This window comes from Colletotrichum paranaense, assembly GCF_030867605.1.
Source record: "Colletotrichum paranaense strain IMI 384185 chromosome Unknown Scaffold_17.1, whole genome shotgun sequence".
Taxonomy (NCBI): domain Eukaryota; kingdom Fungi; phylum Ascomycota; class Sordariomycetes; order Glomerellales; family Glomerellaceae; genus Colletotrichum; species Colletotrichum paranaense.
In genome coordinates this window covers 208,841-229,074 of record NW_026848975.1, presented here as the reverse complement: position 1 = coordinate 229,074, position 20,234 = coordinate 208,841, and the positions used below count along the sequence as shown (strand labels likewise).

Genomic DNA, 20,234 nt, shown 5'->3' with positions numbered 1-20,234 from the left:
CGAGCCGAGGTTACGGTACCCTCGCTAATTGGCCGGGGCTGGGATCCCAACTTGGAAGTTGCGTGTTGGAACTTTCAACCAACAGAGCACACTTGAACACTTGTTATCTTCCCAACCAACAGAAATGTGATTGAAAAAGCGGAGAAGCTGTGTAAAGTCAGGGGCTCTTTCGAAAAAGAGGGGTAAAATAAGACGATCGTCTCCAGAACCACATCACGCCCATATTCATTCATTCCATAAATCGTGCCAGCAGCCCCCAACTTCTACTCAGCACGTTCACAGGACCAACGGGCTATCAAACATGCAACAAAATGAAGATCAGCCGCCAATTGAGGCAGATGACTCTGGAATCGACGACGCCTCCTCCATCGGCGGTGTCTCAACAGACGAATCCAGCGCATCGCTGAGATCGAGCATTCTGGATTACCGCCGTGAGAACGGACGGACGTACCATCGCATGAGCGATGGAAAGTACGTGTTCCCGAACGACGAGCGCGAGCAAGATCGTCTTGACATTGTCAATCATATCTGGATGCTGGCGCTCGACAACGCCTTCTGTCTGTGTCCCAAGAATGACGGCACAAAAGCTAAGAGAGTCCTCGACATCGGAACCGGCACTGGGACCTGGGCCCTCGACTACGCGGAGACATTCCCGGAGGCCACCGTCCTCGGCGTCGACCTCAGCCCTATCCAGCCCGGTTTCGTTCCCCCCAACTGCAGCTTCGAGGTGGACGACTTGGAAAAGGAGTGGACCTGGACCAATCCCTTTGACTTTATCCTCTGCCGAAACATGAATGCGAGCTTTTCAGACTGGAACAACATCATCAAGCAGGCGTACGACCACCTCGAGCCCGGTGGCTACTTTGAAATTCAAGATAGCCACTGGCCTCCGGTCGCTGATGATGATACGATGAAAGGCACAGCCATGGATAAATGGGGCGATCTTTTGGTCGAAGCCTGCACCAAGATTGGGCGCCCCGTTGACAAGGAGACGGTTCAGTTGGTTGGCAAGATGGAGGAGATGGGATTTGAGGACGTGAGGAGGGTTCCGTTCAAGTTCCCGTCCACCGGGTGGCCCAAGGACAAGAAGCTCAAGGAGCTTGGTGACTGGAACCGCTCCATGCTCTCGGGCGGTTTGGAGGGCCTAACTCTAGCGCTGCTGACCCGTTACATGGATTGGTCCAAAGAAGAGGCATTGATACTCTGCGCGCAAGTGAGAAAAGAGTTGGCAGACACACGTATACATGCGTACTGGAATGGATATGTCATCTATGGACGGAAGCCTTTGAAGGCAGGCGAAGAGGGTAATGCCAATTGAAGCGCCAGAGAAGAACAACGATGATGCCAAGGCAGATTGGGCACAGATTGATGAGAGGAATTTATGAGACAAATTATGTTCAAATTTGACTAAGCAGAGCCGGGCATGTGCCCTTGATGACGAGTTCGAGATTTGACTCCTTTTTGAGATGTTGATAAGCAATGTAAGTTCTCTGCCCTTCAATCGATGTAGCTTCCCATGCGGTTTACTAAAAGTTCCGACAAACCTCACAATAAACTCAATCATTCATGTGACATGTCAGGAGCTTAGAGTACTGCTAACCATGCTTAGAGGGCGATGTGGTACACGTACCCAAGGTTCTCAATAGGTCTTGTCTCATCCCAATTCCCCGTATCGTGAGATTCCTGGAGAATTTTAGCATTGCACGGCAGAATAATACTGTTGTTGTCTCAGCCACCCAGACACATCATTTCGGAGGCTATCAAGGACTCTCAAGGCACGATGCAGTGGCTGTAGAAACCAGCCACAAAGCGTTAGTTAAAGCCATCTTGCCCTCACCCAATGCATCTCGATTTGATCTTGTAACAAGATGAGACATATCTTATCAGATAGCATTTCTCATGATGGGAAATATGCCCCATTCTGTCTAAGATCTAGTCCATGTCTTGAAACCACCAACGACTCCCAGCCCTGGGATTGGTTCTTATGCGACAACGGTACTTGAGACTTGGCAGACAGTTCTCTAACCTCTTCCAGTCATAAAAGTCGATCACCGAGGTCTGAGACTGGTTGAACCTGGTTGATGGGCCATATAAACTGCCAAGATCATGGATGGAATGCGACTTCGGCCTGGCAAAACCGAATGGTGCCCATCAGCCAGCCAGGGACAACAGGTACTCCGGATCCTGAAGCATTCCTCCGAATTGCGTGCGATCCCCAAGAAAGAAAAGGTACACAAATAAGAACTCCTCTTCATAAGTGCAACAATCAAAGATAGCCTCACTGAAGTATAAAGGTCCTCTGAATTCACTCAATCCCCACTTCAATATCCCATCCTCGTCTTATCTCTACATTCCGCAGCACACAAACTTTAGTTCTCACCTCCTTTCAAGTCCTACAAACCACCATGGCTTCCGACGAAGTTTCCCAGCTCTTCTGGCTCCAGTACGGCGATGCCATCCGACAGGAGTCCGGAGTTAGAAGTGACAACAAGATCTTCTTCTTGGCGACCGAAGCCCAGAAGGGTCCTCTGGCCGGCAACAACGTTCCTGATGCTTACACTGCGCGGGGATTGTACAACCTCGGCAACAACTTATTGTCTACCAACAGCGTCTTCTACAGTCCGTCTGCTCTGCATGGGTACGACAAGGCAATCGGCCTGTGAGTGTAACTTTACACTCTGTGAGGGTACCGTCCGTGCTAAAGCCGTGTTCTAGCTACTTGAACTGGGTAGACCTGGTAAGGAAAGTCCTTTGCTGCACTACAGTAACTCTGCTAACGAACAGGAGGGAGGAAAATCTAACCCTGCTTTGGATGCCAACTTTCTGGATGCCTTGGAGAAACAAGCCGCCTACCAGAAAGCTTTTGACAAAGAACAAGACAACGCCCATGCGCAATGGAGGCGAGATACTGACCGCGGGTTGACCGACAAGGCATTCAATGTTTGGGTTCAGAGCGGCAATGCTCCGGCTCGGATGGCTGCGAAGGACAACGTCGACAGCATCTCCCAGATGATTATCAATCTTCAGTTGCATCAGGGAGGCCCCTTGGCTGTCGCCGTCAAGCAAGATAGAAACAGCCTCCGCATGGGCAAGAACGAGGAGACGGACTTTGACGGGTACGTTACAAGCTGGGAAAATGTGAACATTGCGATTTAATACCGATCGAGGACTGACACTCTGAAGTTACAACATGCACGCTGCAATAGATAATGGTCTCAGCACAGCCGAGATCATCAGCAAGATTAACCAGGGAGATGACATTTCGGAACCGTCCTTCCAGCGTCTGCCCTTGTACGAAGCTGGATCCTACAAGCAGTTCGTGCAGGATGCTCTACAGGAAGCCAATGACGGCGACTACAGCTCGCCTCAGAGGATCGAAGTCAATATCGATGTTGAAGGAGACGCATCGGACTACGAATTTGGGCAAACTGGAGATGACGGCAACGTTGGAGCTGGTACCGGGTGGTTCTCATTTAGTGATGACGCCAGTCACTCTGAGGAGTCCTACGTCTTGGAAACTGGCTCCGAGTCTTCCGAGGTCGAAGTCACCGTCACCTACAATTCTATCCAAGCTATCAGCATTACCACCGGTCCATGGTATCCCCTCCTATCCCCAGTTATGCTCATCATTTCTGGTACAATGGCTGATTCTTGTTTTCAGGAACGTTGATATGAGCAAGTATAAGCTTCGATCGGACGCCCCAAACAATATCAGAACTCTCACCAGGGCGAGCCAGGCTATTGCTGTGGCAGGTCTTGGCTACGAGATCACGGTCGGCGAGTCGACCGCCGAAATCCTCGATACCAAGTTGGAGGAGACGAAGAATGCCGGGGGCAGCATCAGCATCTTTGGCGTTCACATTGGTCTGGGAGGCAGCGGCGAAGATGAGACGCACACTTATGATTGGGATTTGGATAGCCGGACCTTCAGAGTTACCCCAAACTTTGACAATAACGTTGTCACTGTGGTCGGCGCAGTCGCGGAGAAGTACTGAACACGAGTTCCGTTCACCTTCTGCGGGCTGCCCATAAGGATTCCTGCAAGTAATGGTAGACACAGAATCCTTGATAGTCAGCTATCTAAACGTTGTGAGACGGGGCGCCTCCCACCCGCTGACTCTCGGAGTCGTCTCCCTCGTTACTTGTGAACTTAGATATCAATACGTCACGGGCTGGCCTAACCAACTAATCGAAAGCAATTAGGTAAGAAGTGAATTTTATCTCGAGCTCCGGGTCCGCTTTAACCACCACGTGCACCTAATCAGGGCCGGGCCGGCCGGCCATCTTCCGGCCACGCTAGTGCTCCCGCCACGGGTGCATCAGGCTACAATAAGAGCCCTAGAGCCATGCCCATATCAAGCTAAGGCGCTAGACCCGTCGACGTGATCTGACTAAGCTGATAATACTTAAGCCTATCGGTGCATTGATAGCCTCAGCCAGGTCTTCGCTATTAATAAAAGTTAGGCAGCAATTCTGACTTCTGTATCTTTTTGCAACTTAAAGGCATTAGAATCAGTACCGGTGCTGCGGCGCTAAGACCTTGATCCTTGAGTAATAGGACACGAATAAGGACGTATATCCAAACATTCAACACGTGACCATGGTCGATTCGATAAGGTAGGGAGCCCAAAAGCGTAGGGAAACTCACGCTGAAGTTACTACAAAATGCAGCAAAGACATGTGGTCGAGGGCCTTGGAAACTCTCCCACCCGACGAAAAGGGCCGACTGAAGATCTTTGTCGATGTCGACGCCGACGGGCCAGAGGTGTTGAGCGACATCCTCCAGGCCGCTCAGCAGAAGAAGGTCGAGGCACAGGAAAAGCGGTGGAGGTTTACCTGGCATGGTCATACCTACATCGTTAGAGACTATTTGGAGAAGATTATTGCCTGGGTAGAAAGGTTCAAGGCTGTGGGTGATACAGCTGTGCAGTATGACCCTACTCATGCGGCGCTGCCTTGGGCCTGTGTTCGCTTCTTCCTCCAGGCGGCCGTCGATAACGTGCGGGCTTTCGGCATCATGGCTGAGAACATGAGCCAGGTTGTAAATCTCATTGCTCAATCTGCGATCGTGGAGGACCTGTATCTGGGTCGCAACCTCAAGATTGCCCGCCTCCTGGAACAGTCACTCACTCGACTGTATGCTCGTATCCTGCGTTTTCTGGACAGAAGCGCCAACTACTACTCGAACGGCACGGTTAAAAACTTGGCGAAAAGCGCGCTCGGTGACTTGGAGGCTACAAAAAGTATTTCCGATCTGGTCGCCGTCGAGCAGGACGAAATCGAGCGTTGCATGGGGATTGCAGAAGCCGAAATTCGTGAGCTAGATGCCGCAGAGTCAGAGCAAGCTCAATTTCAATACACGACGGACATGAAGAAAATCTTATCGGCCCTAAAATCTCCAATTTGCAGGATTGCCGCAGACACATCGCAACTCCTAAAGCTATCCCAAGAAACTGATCGCCAGACCATATTGAGGTCTCTCTCCACGTTGCCGTATCCGTCTCATCACCAGGCTGCGGTCCGTGGGCGTTTAGATGGGTCAGGAGAATGGCTGTTACATCACCAAGCCTTTCGCAGCTGGCGGGGAAGCAGTTCGTCCACGATTCTTTGGCTGCACGGCATCCCAGGCTGCGGGAAAACAAAGCTCTGCTCGGTTGTCATCGATTCGATAAAAGCCATAAAAGCTGAATCGGCTGAGCTTCTGGCTTTTTTCTACTGCGCCAGAGATCCGCGAGAACCTTTGCGAGGACAGTGCAAAGCCGCTGTACAGAGTCTTCTACGGCAAGCTGTAGCTATGTCCCCGAACCGAACAGTCCCGAAAGCAGTGAAGACTATGTATGAGAAGATACAAGATGAGGGCTTCGAGGAACGTGAGTGGTCGTTGAAGGAATGCAAAGACACTCTCATCCATGTCATGGACATCTACCCCTCACTAACAATCGTTATCGACGCCCTGGATGAATGCGACGTGGATGAACGGATGGACCTCCTCGTCTCGCTTAAGGAAGTGAGAGACAAGTCTGCGAATCTGGTCAAAATTCTTATCTCAAGTCGTGACGATGTTGATATTGTCTCATCGCTAGCCGATACGTCAGACATCAGAGTCAGCGCCGCTCACAACTCTGTGGATATCAACCGATTCGTTGATGAGAGAGTTAGTGCGCTCATGGACTCTCGAGAGAACCTCTACGGCCCTGGACTTCCGGGACTTCGCCAAGATGTTGCGTCAGTTTTGTCAGAGAAGGCTGAGGGAATGTGGGTGTTTTATAAAGAGTAAACAGTCATTGAAACTACTGACATATCGAAGGTTCAGATGGGTAGACCTGCAGCTCGAAACGTTGAAGCGTGCGAAACTCGACCAGGACCTCAAGTCTCGGCTTGGCCGCCTCCCACGAACCCTTGACAACTCATACTACGCAATCTACTGCGCCATCCAAGACTCTGGGACTTGTGCAAAACTCCTTGCCAACGGCGTGTTTCAATGGCTGCTCTATGGACAACAAGCGATAGAAACGGAGACATTCGCGGCCTTCATCTCCCTTGTTACCGGGGCCTCGGTTATCCCGCTGAAACCACAGCACCTGTTGGACATTTGTGGAAATCTGGTAGAGATTGACCCAGCACTCAACGTCTTCCGCTTTGTCCATCTGTCAGTCCGCGAGTTCTTCGAACATTTCCAGGGCCGTGGAGATGAGACATTCACCCCGTCAAAGGGGCATGCAGCCTTGGCCCACCACAGTTTGCTGCACATATGCTCCAGCCTGGCTCCAAATCGCATAGCCGCCAACCAGGAGCTGTTGGGGGAAGGCATCTCCTCGTACCCCATTTCCGAAAAATCAGTGAAAAAGTACGTGGACCAGTACTGGCATGAGCACGCCAGGCTAAGCGGAGAAAATCGTTATAAGGTCCCTTTTCAGCCGCTATTCGACACTTTTATTAGACCTCATCCAGATTCCTCGATATTCGAGATCTGGTGTCGTACCGCCGCTTTTGATGGAGTCACGGGACTGGAGCTGGAAAGGTGTTACTCAGCTACCAGAAGCCCGGCCCATCCAGTGTGGCTGGCGTGTGCTTTTGACTTGGAGAAGGCCATAGACTTCTGCAACTGCCAAGGAGGGTTTGACACGGAAATGAGAACAGGTGTTTCTCTCACCCCCCTACTCGAAGCTGCTAGACTCGGTAGCCCTAGCACCCTTCGCAAGTTAGTGGAATGCGGGGCCGACGTCTGGGCAGTGACGGCCAACTACCGCAAGGGCGTCGCGGACTTTGCCCTTGAGAATGGGCATACGTCTGTGATTGAGCAACTTGAGGAGCTCGGTCTGATGAAACTTTTCGCATCAGTCAAGGCCAATGATGGCATGGGCTCCTCTTGCCCGAGGAGATTGGCCAAAGATGAGGCTGCTATAGAGGAGAAACCATCTGTTCATGTCGACTTTCTTGCTCATGAATGGAAGGATGGAGAATTCTGGGCCTCTCGGAGATACCTAGCGTCTCACGGATCCGAATACGGCAACAAAGCTCGCTTGGAAAACGCCGTATGGCGTGCTTGGACGAAGGCTAAGGATGGTCTAAAGACCGTGCCGCCAGAGAAGCTTAATTGGTTAATCCCCTCCTCCGTCTCTGCTTCTTCTTTCGGCTTACCATTCCCAGGTTGAAAGATTGCGATGTGACCTGGCTTTATGGGCCAATGATTACGGGCTCGAATACAAGCCCAAACGGTTTCAAATCAACAGAAAGCAGGTCTTTCAACGAGAACGAGTTTACAATCCCTCTGCGTGGGAGGGAAATAAAACATGTTCACTTTAACGAGCAAGTTATGCAAGCCATCTCTGTGGGTCTCAGAGAGGAGGATGTGGATGTGTATGTTGACCCCCCAGACAATGGCAATCATGAGGATCGGAACGAATGGCTTATTTCAGAGGAATCCGAGGACATTTATTCATTAATTATAGGCCAGAGGACGGTAATGCTTCCACCAACAACACTTAGGCCCTGATCTTTCCGTGCCTACTGCCAACTACCAGTCGCTAGCGCTTATATAAGTTTAGATTTACTTAGACTGTTTTTTTTTAACTATGATAGCGCTATCAGATCCGGTCTCTCAGTGATACTAAAATTATTTAACGTCCTTTTTAAATAAATAATTTAACTATATTTAAAAAATAAGTAATAACGAGTAAAACTTCTAGCTCTGTTAAAATAACTATTTTAATATTCGAGCTATTATACTCAAATAACAAAGTAATATAATTCATGGATATATCCATAGTTCTAGCATTGTTTATGGGGATTTTCGAGTTTTCGCATACTGCGAAGGGCAGATTCTGCGCGCTATGTCTACCTAATCCCGCTCAAGTAACGTCAAGCCCACCCTCCTAACCGTTACTTCGGGTCGTCCTACAATATAGCACTACAAGAATTATACTCTTTGTCATAAATAGAAAAAACGTTAGATCAGGAAGAGGTCAGCGCCTGGGGCATTATTACAAAGGACAACATCGTCACTGTCGGCAAGATGATCAACGCCGAGTGGGAAACGATTTCGGAGCAGGTCCGGGCCTCGAGGCGCACCGCCAAGCTGTTGGAGTCCCGCCTCCAGGAGCGAGAAGCCATCCTGGCACAGTACCACGAAGAAGATGAAGCCGTCGATATGCTTGGAGCCGGAGGTCCTCTGGGATTCTGGGTAACGTACTTATCTATTTGTTGCTAGATGCTAAAACTCTGCTTAGCGGTCTCGTCAACCTGACTAAGTTGAGATTCCTGAATATCTTCCGATCTCAAGGTCAAGTATCGAAGTATCAACATTAGAAGCTCGAGATAAGTGATTAAGAACATCTAGATACCTAACCCACGTTCGCAAGCAAGTTAAAATGGAAAAGAAAAGAGGCAAAATAATTCAGCTTGAACTCGCGACCTCTCATCATTCTAGCGACCAAGCACCGGTACATACGGAATACACATCACATATTCGCCAAACATCTGCTTCCCACCAAGCCTACCGCACCGAAAAATGCACAAAAAAACAAGCCATCCATGGCATTATGTAGGACCGTGAGCCAACACACAACTCGCTTCTTGGAAGCTAGAATTGTACCGCTCAGCTATCGACTACAACGGACGGTGCTTGTTGCCTACCACTTCACGCTCCCTCCCCAAAAGGGTCCGACACAAATTCGGATCTCAAGACTCGATTGATAATCTATCCGCATCCCACCTTGCCTAGCATATTTTCATGACCCCAACGCCGCAGCGAACCCGTGTACCACAATCTCCTCCCAATCACCCCCACCTCACATCCCAGCAGCAAGAGTATACCCCCCATCAACAGCAAGCGTCTGCCCGTTCAAATACTGATTACACGCAAAAAACAGCACCGTAGACGCCATATCCTCATCCTTTCCAGGCCGTCCCGCAATAACCTTATCAGCATACTTCTCCTTTGGAATCTCGCTCTTCTGCTCCTCATCAGCCGGCTCCTTGGTCGTCATCTCACTGGGGAAAACACCAGGCGCAATACTGTTCACGCGGATCTTCAACCCATTGGACGCAATCTCCTCGGCGAGCATGCGATTCACGTGAATCGTCGCCGCCTTGGACGCGTTATACGAGAAGTGGTGCTGCGATTTCTTAATCATGCCGCTGATGCTGCTGATGTTGATGACGGTGCCGGACCAGCCGTGTTGTTTGTCTGTGGATTTCTGCAGGAGGGGGAGGAAGCTCGCGGCGACGTAGAAGACGGCCGCGACGTTTGTGCGGTAGGTCTCGGTCCAGTCCTCGAAATCGGCGGAGGCGTCGTCGAAGAGGCTTGCTTTCATGTCCTGCGCGGAGTCGCTCTCGACTTCGAAGGCGGCGCTGGAGACGCCGGCGTTGTTGACGAGGATGTCGAGGGCGGATTCCTTTGATTCGATTTCCTTGTAGAGTTTGTCAATGTCGGATTTCTTGGTGACGTCTGCCACGATGGGGACGATGGAGCCGGGGGCGTTTTGGCCGTAGGTTTGGACGGTGTTGTCGAGCTTGGATTGGTTGCGGGAGGTGATGTAGACTTTTGCGCCGTTGGAGGCGAGGGCTTGGGTTGCCATTAGGCCTATGCCTGTGCCGCCGCCTGGAGGGGGTTAGACCACGGTCTCGGAGGATGAGGGAAAGGAAGTATCGTACCCGTGACGAGAGCGACTTTGCCAGTGAGGTCAAAGAGGTGGTTGCGGGTGAAGAGCTTGTTGCCCTCGGGGCCGGATGTCTTTTGGCCAGTAGACATTTTGGCTTGTTGGATGGGGTGTTTGCGGGATGTGATGTGGATCGTGGGTGTGATGTTGGGAGAAAAGATTGTTGCGTGTGCTCGCGTGATGAGTGAGGTGGAAATACTCAATTTAGCTGTGTTGACGGCGTGAGGGAGCACAAGAAGAGGTGAAGTTGAGGGCAGAAGGCGGCGGCTATATAATCCTCGTACTGAGGTGACGACTGGATGGGAAAGTACACGGGATGATCTCATCGTTATCTAACAAATCGAGACTAGATGCAGAAGGCGCCAATTGAAGCGTGGGAGACACGGAAGAGGCTGTCATGTCATCTTAAACACAATGCAATGCACGCGCGGGAGCAACTGCAGCAAGCCCCAAGCGGTGCTTTTAAGGGAAATAGCCCTGTCATCGAGATTCTACGGTCAGACTTACACACGTAAAATTCTCGTCGGGTAAGGCTGGCAGCGAATTAGTGTCCGCCATAGGGATGGTACACGAGCGGATGAGGTCAGTGAAGCCTCCATGACGACACCCACATGCAGTCAACCCCTGGGCCCGCGGAGGGAAAGATCCGGCGAGAGCTCCGGGCGCGGGGGAACTGGAGCTATGGCGGGGCACATGGCATGAGGTAAGCCGACTGCCCCGCCCGTTTGACAATCTAGACCGGCCCAACTTACACAACCTCACCGGCTACACCTCACCTCACCTTGCTCACCTTGCCTTCCTCTCCTTGCCTTATCTTGCATTGAGCCTCAACTAATCACACCAAAGCAACACCAACAAAGACACACCCCACTGACGGCACATAGAAATAGCCTAACCATCATGTGCATAGGAAGAAGCCATCCTGGGTATTTATTCATACAAAACTAATACAATCACGCCCTGATTATCCTCACCTCACAGTGATGTGCTGAATAGCACTCTTCCACTTTTGCTCATCGCTCCTGTGAATCCCATGTTAGCAAATACATCCATCATCTACACATCAAAAGGGAGATCAAAACTTACTTGTCAAACTTGAGAATCCTCCCCAGAACAGGCACAAGCTGCTCCCGCAACTTGTTATCCTTCTGCTCCAAAAACTGCAACATAATCGTCTTGAGATATAACGTATCCGCAGACCCTCCCGCACCTCCAGCCGCAGGCCCGCCATTCAGCCCAGACCGATTCGAGTCCATCGAACTCCGACCGCTTGTGACACTCGCCCCAAGCTTGGTCTGCACCGTCTTGAGCTCCTTGTTCACCTTGTCAAACCTCTGCTTCGACTCCTCAAGCAACCTCCTCAAATCAGACTTTTGCCTCTCGGCGTCCCGAACCTGCTGCTCCGACGCATCCAGCGTCGTCCGCAGATCCGAAACAGCAGACCGCATCTCCTTGACCTCCGCCTCGGCCTTCTCTTCCACGGATTCAAGCTCCTCCCGCCTCCGCCTCCAATCCCTCTCCCGGCTCTCCAGCTCCTCCTTCTCCGTCGAAAGCGTCTTAATATCCCGCTCCAGGTCGCGAATCTTTTGCTTGAGCTCCTCCGTCTCCCTCGTCTTGCGACGCGCGAGCGTGCTCGATTCGTCCTCCATCCGGTCCCGCTCCTCAATCGCAGCCTCCATCCGCGCCCGCATCTCCCGCACTTTACTATCGGCGCGCTCGTCCACGTCAGCAAGGAGCCCCCGCATCCGCTCCGCCTCACGCGATCGCTCCGAAAGATGCTTCTGGATCTCGGCCAGCTCCTCCTCAAGCGACTCGGACTGCGAACGCGCTTCCTTGAGCTGTATCGTCAGCTCGCCTGTCTGGTCGCGCATGCTGCCCAGTAGACCCTGCGCGTTCGAATACTGCTGCGTCTTGAGATCCGCCTCCTCCTGAAGAGACTTCTTCTCCTTTTCGAGCTTCTCGATTTGCTCTTCGAGCTCCTTGACCTTGGGCCGGAGTTTGTTGGCGTCTTCCTGCACCCGCTGGAGCTCCCGAGCCGTCTTCTCCTCCTTGGCAGCGAGCTCAACCTTTTCGGCCTCGGAGCGACGCAAGTCGCGTGCAGACACCCGCTGGGCATCCTCGAGACGGAGCTTGTTGTTCGTCTCGGCCTCAACCTTGCCGCGGAGCGCCTTGATCTCGGTCTCGCGGTCCGACGCCAGGCGCTGCGCCCTCGTCACTTCCGCCTTGAGATCCTTCTCCTTCTTCTCGAGGTTACGCAGCTCCGCATTCTTCGCGGTAAGCTCCTCCTTGGTCGTCTTGAGAGCAGCAGAATCTTGACGCAGGCTCTTCATCTCAGGCTGCGCCTTTTGCAGCACCTCACGCAGTTCGGTGAGATCCTTGTACCTGCTCTGCGCCAGCTGTTGCGCGGCGCCAAGATCAGACTGCAACGTCGACGACTTGCTCTTGAGATCCTCGTACTCGCGCTGGAGGTTGTCAAACTCGCTCTGGAGCTTCTCTGTCGCCTTGGCATCGTTTGCCGAAGATCCAAGCTCCTTCTCAAGCTCCTCGATCCGCGTCTGCAGAGCTTTCTTCTCAGCCTCAAGGTTCTTGATCTTCTCCTTAGCCACAACATGCTCCTGGCCAATCTCGGTGACCTCGTCACGGAGCGTCTCAATTTCCTCGCGAAGATCCTCCTCGGTCTTGCGCTGCTTCGTCAGTCTCTCGATCTGGGAGTCCTTGGTGGTGACTTCCTCCTTGAGACGAGTAATCTCCGCTTCCAGAGCATCCGTGTCAACATCCTTGGCCTCCTCAGCTGCGGGGGGTGTCGCGGTTCCTGCGGTCGTAGTGGGCGTGGCAGGCGTCGCAGCGGTGGCGGCAGCAGCACCGCCCTTGCCCTTCTTCTTCTTGTTCTTCTTGGCGTTCTTTGAAGTACCGGCAGCACCTCCGGCTGCGGGCGTCTCGGTCGGCCCAGTCGTTGTTGGGGTAGCGGGTACGGATTCGCTCGCCTGCTTCTCAAGCTGCTTAGTAAGGTCGTCAATCTTCTTCTCGTTGTCAGCCTTCTCCTTCTTCAAGGTCTCGATCTGGCCATTGAGAGTCTTGATGTTCTTCTCCACGTCCGTCTTGGCGGCCTCCACCTCCTTGACACGAGCTTCCTCCTTGTCTGCGCGTGCGTTGGACTGTGTAAGTTTCGACTGTGCCTCCTTTGCGTTCTTCTTGGCAGACTCGACTTCGCCCTTGAGCTTGGCCTCGACCTCCTTGAGCTGTTTCTGCGAGGCTTCCAGACGTTCGGTGAGAGACTTGATCTCGTTGTTCCTCGCTTTCAGCTGCGTCTCCAGAGAAGTCTTGACGGCAGCCACATCGCGCAGCTCACCAGCCTCCTTGGTCACCTTGTCGAGATTCTCCGTCAGATCGGCACTGGATTCCTTGGCGGCGGCGAGTTCGGCCTTGAGCGAGTCGACCTCTGTCTTGAGCTCCGCCTTGACGGTCTCAACCTGCGCCTTGAGCTTCTCAATCTCCTCGTCCTTGGCCGCCATGTCGGATTCGTACTTGGGCGCCTCCTCATCGTAGGAGAAGAAGTCGCCCGCAGCCTCGTCGGGCTTCTCCGCCCCAGGCTCCTGCGCCTTTTGCTTGGGAGAGAAGATGCCGAGAGCCTGCTGCAGGGGGGACTTGACGGCGGACGCATCGGGAGACTTGACGGAGCCGTCGTCCTTTGTATCCGTCGCGTCGTCCACTTTGTCCTTGGACTCTTCCGTCGGAGGGGCAGTTGCAGGTGCCGGTGCCGCAGCCTGCGCCGCTTTGAGCTCCTCAACCTCCTTTTTGAACTTCTCCACGTCCTTCTCGGCGGCTTCGCACTTCTTCTTGAAGTCGTCCTTTTCGATCGATACCCGCTTGTACTCGTCCATAATCATCTGCTCCTTCTGCTTCAAGGAGTTGAGATACTCGACGAGAGCCTCGGGTTCCCGGATCGAACCGACGCTGGTGTGCTCCTTAAGTACACGCTCAAAAGGCTCGATGGAGGTGGCGCGACCGTGGGCGATTCTGTAGGATCGGAGGAGTTCTGCACTTTTATGTCAGCGTTTCGAGTTCAAACACGGTGGTTTGCGTGTGTGCGCGTGCAAGTGGTATACGCACCAGGGTACGTCTTCTCCAGCTTCTCCAACTTGCGAAGCTTCATCTTGACCTCGGGAGACATCTCCGCCGCAACAGCCGGCGGCGCAGCAGCAGCAGCGCCCTCAGCACCCTTCTCCTGGTCCTTGTCCCCGTTCTGGCCCTCCTCCGCCTTATCCTTGACGTTCTCCTCGCTCTTCTCCATATTGCCGTCCTTATCCGCAGCAGGCTTCGGTGTGCCTACGCGACTCGGTTCCTCGCTGTCGTCAAGCGCAAACGCCGCCTCAAAGACAGCAGGGTCCGGGTTCGAGGGGCTTCCGCCGTCGTCCTTTGCGCCGGCGTCGGCTGCCGCCTTCTTGGGACGGGGTCGTCGGGCGGGCGACTGGTTGCTCCGCGAGGTGGAGTCGGACCTGCGCGGGGTGCCTGTGCCTGTGCCTCCTCCTGGTTCGATGCGCTGTCGTGCTTGCTCCTGTCGAGCCTGTTCCTCCGCGATTGTCCGATCGATGGCGCCCTTGAGCCTCTGTTGGATTCCCATCATTGTCAGCGGGGATAGGTTCTGCGATGTGAAAGGGGGGGAACACGGGAATGCAGAAACGGAGAATGGGTAGCCGAAACCACCACGTGTAGGTCTAGATCAAGGTTTTCTTATCCCGGGGAAGAGGGTCTGTGGAAAGAGAGTAAGAGGGTTTGGAAAGGAAAACCAGAGACGAACCTGGAACATGTTGCCGATCTAGGGATGATGGGATTACCCTGTGACCATGGAATCCCTCTCTGGGTGTATCGTTTACAATTCGGAGGTGCAGCAGGGAAGGTAAATGGTAAAAGTGGCTCAAAGTCTGAGAGAGAGCTATGCGCAATGGTCGATGTCGAGGATCGAAGGGCGCTGCATTATTGGTGGCGCAAGCACTACGTGGAGAAAGGGAGAGGGAGAAAAGGAACGTTTGGGCCAGCGGTGGTCTTTTGGAGAGGGTGTTTGGGACGAGAGAATGCGAATGGTGTGTGTGTGTGTGTATGTTTGTGTGTAGGTGTGTGGTGGACGGGGAGGAATTTCATCCAAGGGACCCTTCGTACATTGGATGCGTCGGGTTTGAATTCACAAGTGTCCTTTCCTCACCTTTACCTTACCTTGGGTAGTACCTTAGTGAGGCGCTCAGCCTGCAGGGAGCTGTTCCAGGGTCACCGAGGTGCGTTGCGTTGCGTTGCGGGTGTGGGGACCTCTGCGCCCTTTAGCGTTCAGCCTCAGCACTAGCCACATTCGGTCCTCCGATCCACCGGTACTGCGGTGCTACGGTGCATCCCGGCTTCAAGCCCCCGAGTCCCGGAACGCATGTGGACATTAACGCGTAAGTGTCTCCCACGAGATGACCGCACAATAGTTAAGAATCTGTCGATGCGTTTTCTATTTTGTACGCTGTAACTATGGTATGAAATAATCGGCTATAGCTAGCCAGCGCAGCGGTTCCCCATCACCACACCCCATTTTGTTTTCAAGTCACTTACCGCTCTTGCCCTTCCGCTTCTTCGCCGCCGCCGACCCACCTTGTCGTCCCGTCGTCTTCGCACCGGCAGCTTGCTCATCAGAATCCTCCTCCTCCTTGATAGGAACATCATCATCAGACTCCTTAAACTCCTCGCCCGTGGGAACATCATCCCCCCGCGAGGAGCCGAGCACTTCCTGCATGATGCGTTTTCCCTCCTCCATCTCGCCGTTCGTGGCCCCGCAGCCCATGCACTTCCACGTGCCGATATCTGAGAGGGCCTTTGTACCCGGTGGGGCCTGCCCGTTGACCAGCCTGCAAGTCTTGCAAATGAGGGCGATCCTGTTCTTGGATGCCGTCTCGTCCTCGCCGAGGAGGAGGTCCATGATGCGGTCGTACCAGTGCGACGAGCCCGGCAGACCCTCGGCTTGCGCGAATTGCTGCGACTGGGGCGGCGGCGGAGGCGGGTGGGCGTAGGCGTTTGGCGCGAATTCTTCGGTGGGTTCGAGGCCGTTGGGCGGCTGCTGCGGGGGACGTCCGGCTTGGAAGCCAGGAGGGGGACCGTCGCGGCGTTGAATGTTGGCGGTAGGAGGGGGTGCCATGTTCGTCCGGCCTCCAGGAGCGGCGACTTCGTGTTGCCTGCCGCCCTGCTGCTGCTGCTGTCGCGGCTTCTTATCATCGTCCCCTGCGTTCTGCTTCTTGTTCTTGCCCTTGCCTTCGTCGCCTCCGTACTTTTCGAGGAGCTCCAGGGTGGAGTTGTACTTTGTGGCGTCCTTGAGCTTCTGGATCGTCTTTGCGCGCTCGGCCTGCTGCTCCTTGAGGCGAGCGGATAGAGAATCGATGCGGTAGTTGAACACGGCCGTGACGGTTGTTCGCGTGAGGTAGATGCTGAGGAGGGCATGGTCAGTGTCTCATGTTCGCGCAGCCAGATTTCCATGAGAGAGGTAGAAGAACAACGTACAGGAGAGGGCCTCCAGCGACGCCAGTCCATTCTGAGGCGCCCATGTCGTTCCATCCTACCACGAGGAAGATGACGATAGAGTAGACGAGGTAGGCAAAGGCGAGGTATAAGGACCAGAGCACTCTGATGCGGCGGGAGGTGGCGCGCGCGCCATCGAGTCTCGCTTGGGTGTCTGTGATCTTGGTAGACAGCGCAGAAAGGGTCTTCTCGAAGGAGGCGGGGGAGGAGTCGTCACGCTGTTAATCGGAAAGTCAGCGGTTCATTCGATCCATTACAGAAAGCGCGCATCATGCGCATAATGAGAGGAGGTCCTAGGTCGTGGCAGACGTACCCTCCAGGGCCAGAAGGAGACCATGGCGAAAGATGATGCGGACGCGTGCCGTGCTCAAAGCGGCATGGCCCAATTCGAGGGACCGTAGCAGAAAAGACAGGGGAGAAGCGCAAGTCAAACAAAATGGAGTATGATGAATCGCGGCGGATGCAATGTTATGCGTAGTGAGAGATCGGACGAGCAGCGCCGCCGTATGTGTGGTCCTCGTGGCAGCTGTGGTCGGCGGGTAGAGGTTCGGGCTCGGGGGAGTCGAGAGGCTGAGGTGGTGATGGCCTGGGAGGGGATGAGCTTTCGCGACACAAACGATCCACCTTAGGTCTGGTGCCCACCTCAGGCAATTGGAGTCCGGACAGCTGTTAGGTTATGACGCAGCCTCGCAGGGCATCAACGAACAGCTGTCCCCGGCGCTGAATGAGGAAACAGTGGGTCCAAGCTCTCCCTGCCACCACTAAGATAGAGCTGTTTTAGCGTCCTGACAGCTCCAGGATCAAGCCTCAGCTGCCCTGTGGAATATCAGCCTCAAGGACCTCACCTTAATTAAGATACATGAAGGATGATAAAACACCATTAAGTGGTAGCCTCAACAACAAAACTCCTTAGAGTCAAACACATCCGGTCTATCTATGGTGGAAATATTGGGCTTCTAAGTGAGACGCTGGTCTCGGGAATATCCGTAATACATATAACGAGCCTCAATTGTTTCTCAAGAGTTACGTGATCAACGAATATCAATAAAAATTTAAGAAGGAAAGCCAGCGAAGAGATGGAAAACAGCTAAGCAATAACTAAATCTACACTTTTCTTGAATCGAACTGTGGCCATGTCTCATGCTCGCTTGAGAAGCTGCCTTCAAACAAAAAGGACCAAGGTAGAAACAAAACATGAACCAAGCACCGAGGTTCGGGATAAGATGCGTTTAGATAAGACTGAAGTTCGCTGCTAAGAGCATAAGCTACTAGCCGTAATCAAATAACCTACAATGTTCCCTCACAATCTCGCAGTGACGTGGCCTCAAAGAAAAGAAAACAAAGCAGCGTCAGGCTGGAGGCAACTGACCAATGCGACAAAAGTTGACTTGAGTCCTCGATAAATCTTGAACCCGAGACAGACTCTCATGTTGTGTGATCAAAATCGAAGCTAGACGACGAAATCACTATTGAGAATGAATGAGTCCACTGAAAGACTTACAATGACCATGGTTAGTCTCTCCGTCGAAGTCAATTTCAACGACCAATCAAGCCAGAAATCATCTCCCAACTCCAGTATTGCCGAATTACTCGGATGCTTCAATGTCTGAAATGTGCCATAGGAGTATCGAAGGACTCTAAGATTTTCCATATGGGATCTCCCGTACCAGCCAGCAGATTATACGGAGAACTGCCAAGCTCGCGAACCTCACCTCAAGTATCGAGCACAAACGAATATAAATCTCATGGGCAACTTGACTATCTACTCTATCCATCACCACCACCCAACATCACCACGGCCTCAACCTACCTTATACCGCCCTACCCAACAACATCCCACCCCTGCATAAAAACCTCCGCCTCAACAACCCCAACCAACCTCCTAAGCACCCCCAAAACCTCCTCATTACAAAAAACCTCCACAAGCCCATCACAACTCAACCCCCTCAACCGCTCCCTGACAACCCTAACAACAGCGACCTCCCTCTTCCTTTCCCCCTCCCCTCCCTCAAACGGCTCCTCCAACGCCTCCGCCAACGCAGCCTCAAAGTTCTCCCTTACAAGCGGTCCGATCTGTCGTTCTAGGGCAGTGAGGACCTGTCGACGGATCTCGTCTACCAGACGCGCGCGTATGAGGGAGAAGGTCTCGGTGACTGTTTGCGTTACGAGGGCGCGGAGGACGGCGTGGGGGTGGGTGTCTGGGGTTGTGTTCGTCATGTGGATGTCGCCGTCCATGTCGATGCTGCGGTGCGAGGAACCCGAGGAGGTGGCGGCGGGGGTTTGGGGCAGGATGATGCGCTTGCGGGGTGTGTTGTGGTTACTTTCTGGAATTTTGAAGTCCTGGGAAGGGCTGCTGCTGCTGCTGCTACTGCCACGGGGTGAAGGCGTCTTGGGGGTTCGTGGACGACGGCATGGCGTTGTTGTTGATGGGCGGGAGGCGACGTGCTCTGCGGGACGGTTATTCTGTTCGGCTTGTAGCTCTGCGAAGATCTCTGCTGAGGAGCGAGGGCGGAGGCTGGGTTTCTTTCCACGGGTGAGGGTGGAGGTGAAGGGTGGGAGGGCCTTGCGGTGCGTACCTTGGCTCATGTCGATGTAGAATGGGTTTGTCTCTGAGAGGACGGCAGGGAGGTGGGCGGGCGCTGGAGGGTGATCTGGGTTGGGGTTACCAGAGGGCATGGTAGGCTTATTTGATCTAGATGTTGTGAGTAGTTTTCCTGTCTTGGAAAGGTTCTTGTCATGGTGAGCTCTTTCTGGTGATGATGGAATAGCAAGTGCTGGTGGCCTAGTCGCCAGCAAGGTTGATATATGTCGCGAGCTTCGCAGCTGCTGGAATTTGTGAGCCTCGTCGTGGGTCACCGTAGATTCAGAGTATGTCGATAGTCACTACAGTCAAGATGAGGCAGAAACCACGCCAAGAGACAATCACTCGGCGATGAGTGAGCATCCCGGACTCATTAAGCCACTCCAGATCGATCTGTCAAGACATCCACAACACAACCATGGCTATCCGAGTCGTTCCCAACTAGGGCAACCTGCGCAGCCGAGGGTTCGCGTCACAATTGACAGACAAAACTATGCAATTCTCGACAAAGACATAACGAAACAAAAAAGGCATGCATGTCTTGACTCGTCACAAACCGTGACAACTGTGTCGCCAAACGTGCCTTGCGCGCCAACAACGTGCCAATGTGCGCGAGCTGCACGTCCTGCAGACCGACGTGGAGTGCTAGCCCCCCCCTCATCGCCACATCAAAGTTCTCCACGGTAAGCGACGTTAGGGCCCTAGGAGGGGATGTGAGCATGTCAAATTGACAGGCAAACATTGTGGAGGGCCCCTGGAGGGGAGAGCAAACTTCCAGCAAGATGCGGATAAAAACAGCCCGTCACATTCGCGCCGTTGGAAAGCATGTGCTTGTGACTGGATGTTGACAGGGGAGGAACAACAAGAGGAGAGGTAAAGGAGGAGAAAAAAGCAATTCTCCTGCAAGAAAAGGGACGAACCGAGACCATGCGAACCACACTCTGCCTCTG

At 53.2% G+C, this 20,234-nt stretch overlaps 7 protein-coding genes across 7 annotated transcripts; 3 read left to right on the top strand and 4 right to left on the bottom strand.

Annotated features, from left to right (window-relative positions):
• Positions 1 to 301: 301 nt before the first annotated feature.
• CPAR01_14883 (methyltransferase domain-containing protein) lies at positions 302 to 1,318 on the top strand (the record flags this gene model as incomplete). Its single annotated transcript, XM_060499133.1, has 1 exon — positions 302 to 1,318. The coding sequence occupies one exon, from the start codon at positions 302 to 304 to the stop codon at positions 1,316 to 1,318; it is 1,017 nt and encodes a 338-aa protein (XP_060342058.1).
• Positions 1,319 to 2,405: 1,087 nt separating this feature from the next.
• Positions 2,406 to 3,995, top strand: CPAR01_14882 (uncharacterized protein; the record flags this gene model as incomplete). Its single annotated transcript, XM_060499132.1, has 4 exons — positions 2,406 to 2,659; positions 2,733 to 3,116; positions 3,184 to 3,597; positions 3,662 to 3,995. 4 exons carry the CDS (start codon positions 2,406 to 2,408, stop codon positions 3,993 to 3,995), a joined length of 1,386 nt encoding a protein of 461 aa, XP_060342057.1.
• A 683-nt stretch (positions 3,996 to 4,678) lies between these two features.
• CPAR01_14881 (uncharacterized protein) lies at positions 4,679 to 7,996 on the top strand (the record flags this gene model as incomplete). The annotated part of the gene is made up of 3 exons (XM_060499131.1): positions 4,679 to 6,255; positions 6,308 to 7,600; positions 7,651 to 7,996. The coding sequence occupies 3 exons, from the start codon at positions 4,679 to 4,681 to the stop codon at positions 7,994 to 7,996; spliced, it is 3,216 nt and encodes a 1,071-aa protein (XP_060342056.1).
• Positions 7,997 to 9,290: 1,294 nt separating this feature from the next.
• On the bottom strand, positions 9,291 to 10,486 carry CPAR01_14880 (short-chain dehydrogenase; the record flags this gene model as incomplete). Its single annotated transcript, XM_060499130.1, has 2 exons — positions 9,291 to 10,102; positions 10,156 to 10,486. The coding sequence occupies 2 exons, from the start codon at positions 10,484 to 10,486 to the stop codon at positions 9,291 to 9,293; spliced, it is 1,143 nt and encodes a 380-aa protein (XP_060342055.1).
• Positions 10,487 to 11,130: 644 nt separating this feature from the next.
• Positions 11,131 to 14,784, bottom strand: CPAR01_14879 (GRIP domain-containing protein; the record flags this gene model as incomplete). The annotated part of the gene is made up of 3 exons (XM_060499129.1): positions 11,131 to 11,182; positions 11,247 to 14,196; positions 14,271 to 14,784. The coding sequence occupies 3 exons, from the start codon at positions 14,782 to 14,784 to the stop codon at positions 11,131 to 11,133; spliced, it is 3,516 nt and encodes a 1,171-aa protein (XP_060342054.1).
• A 954-nt stretch (positions 14,785 to 15,738) lies between these two features.
• Positions 15,739 to 17,040, bottom strand: CPAR01_14878 (uncharacterized protein; the record flags this gene model as incomplete). The annotated part of the gene is made up of 3 exons (XM_060499128.1): positions 15,739 to 16,612; positions 16,686 to 16,921; positions 17,017 to 17,040. 3 exons carry the CDS (start codon positions 17,038 to 17,040, stop codon positions 15,739 to 15,741), a joined length of 1,134 nt encoding a protein of 377 aa, XP_060342053.1.
• Positions 17,041 to 18,524: 1,484 nt separating this feature from the next.
• CPAR01_14877 (uncharacterized protein) lies at positions 18,525 to 19,379 on the bottom strand (the record flags this gene model as incomplete). The annotated part of the gene is made up of 1 exon (XM_060499127.1): positions 18,525 to 19,379. One exon carries the CDS (start codon positions 19,377 to 19,379, stop codon positions 18,525 to 18,527), a length of 855 nt encoding a protein of 284 aa, XP_060342052.1.
• Between the last annotated feature and the right edge of the window lie 855 nt (positions 19,380 to 20,234).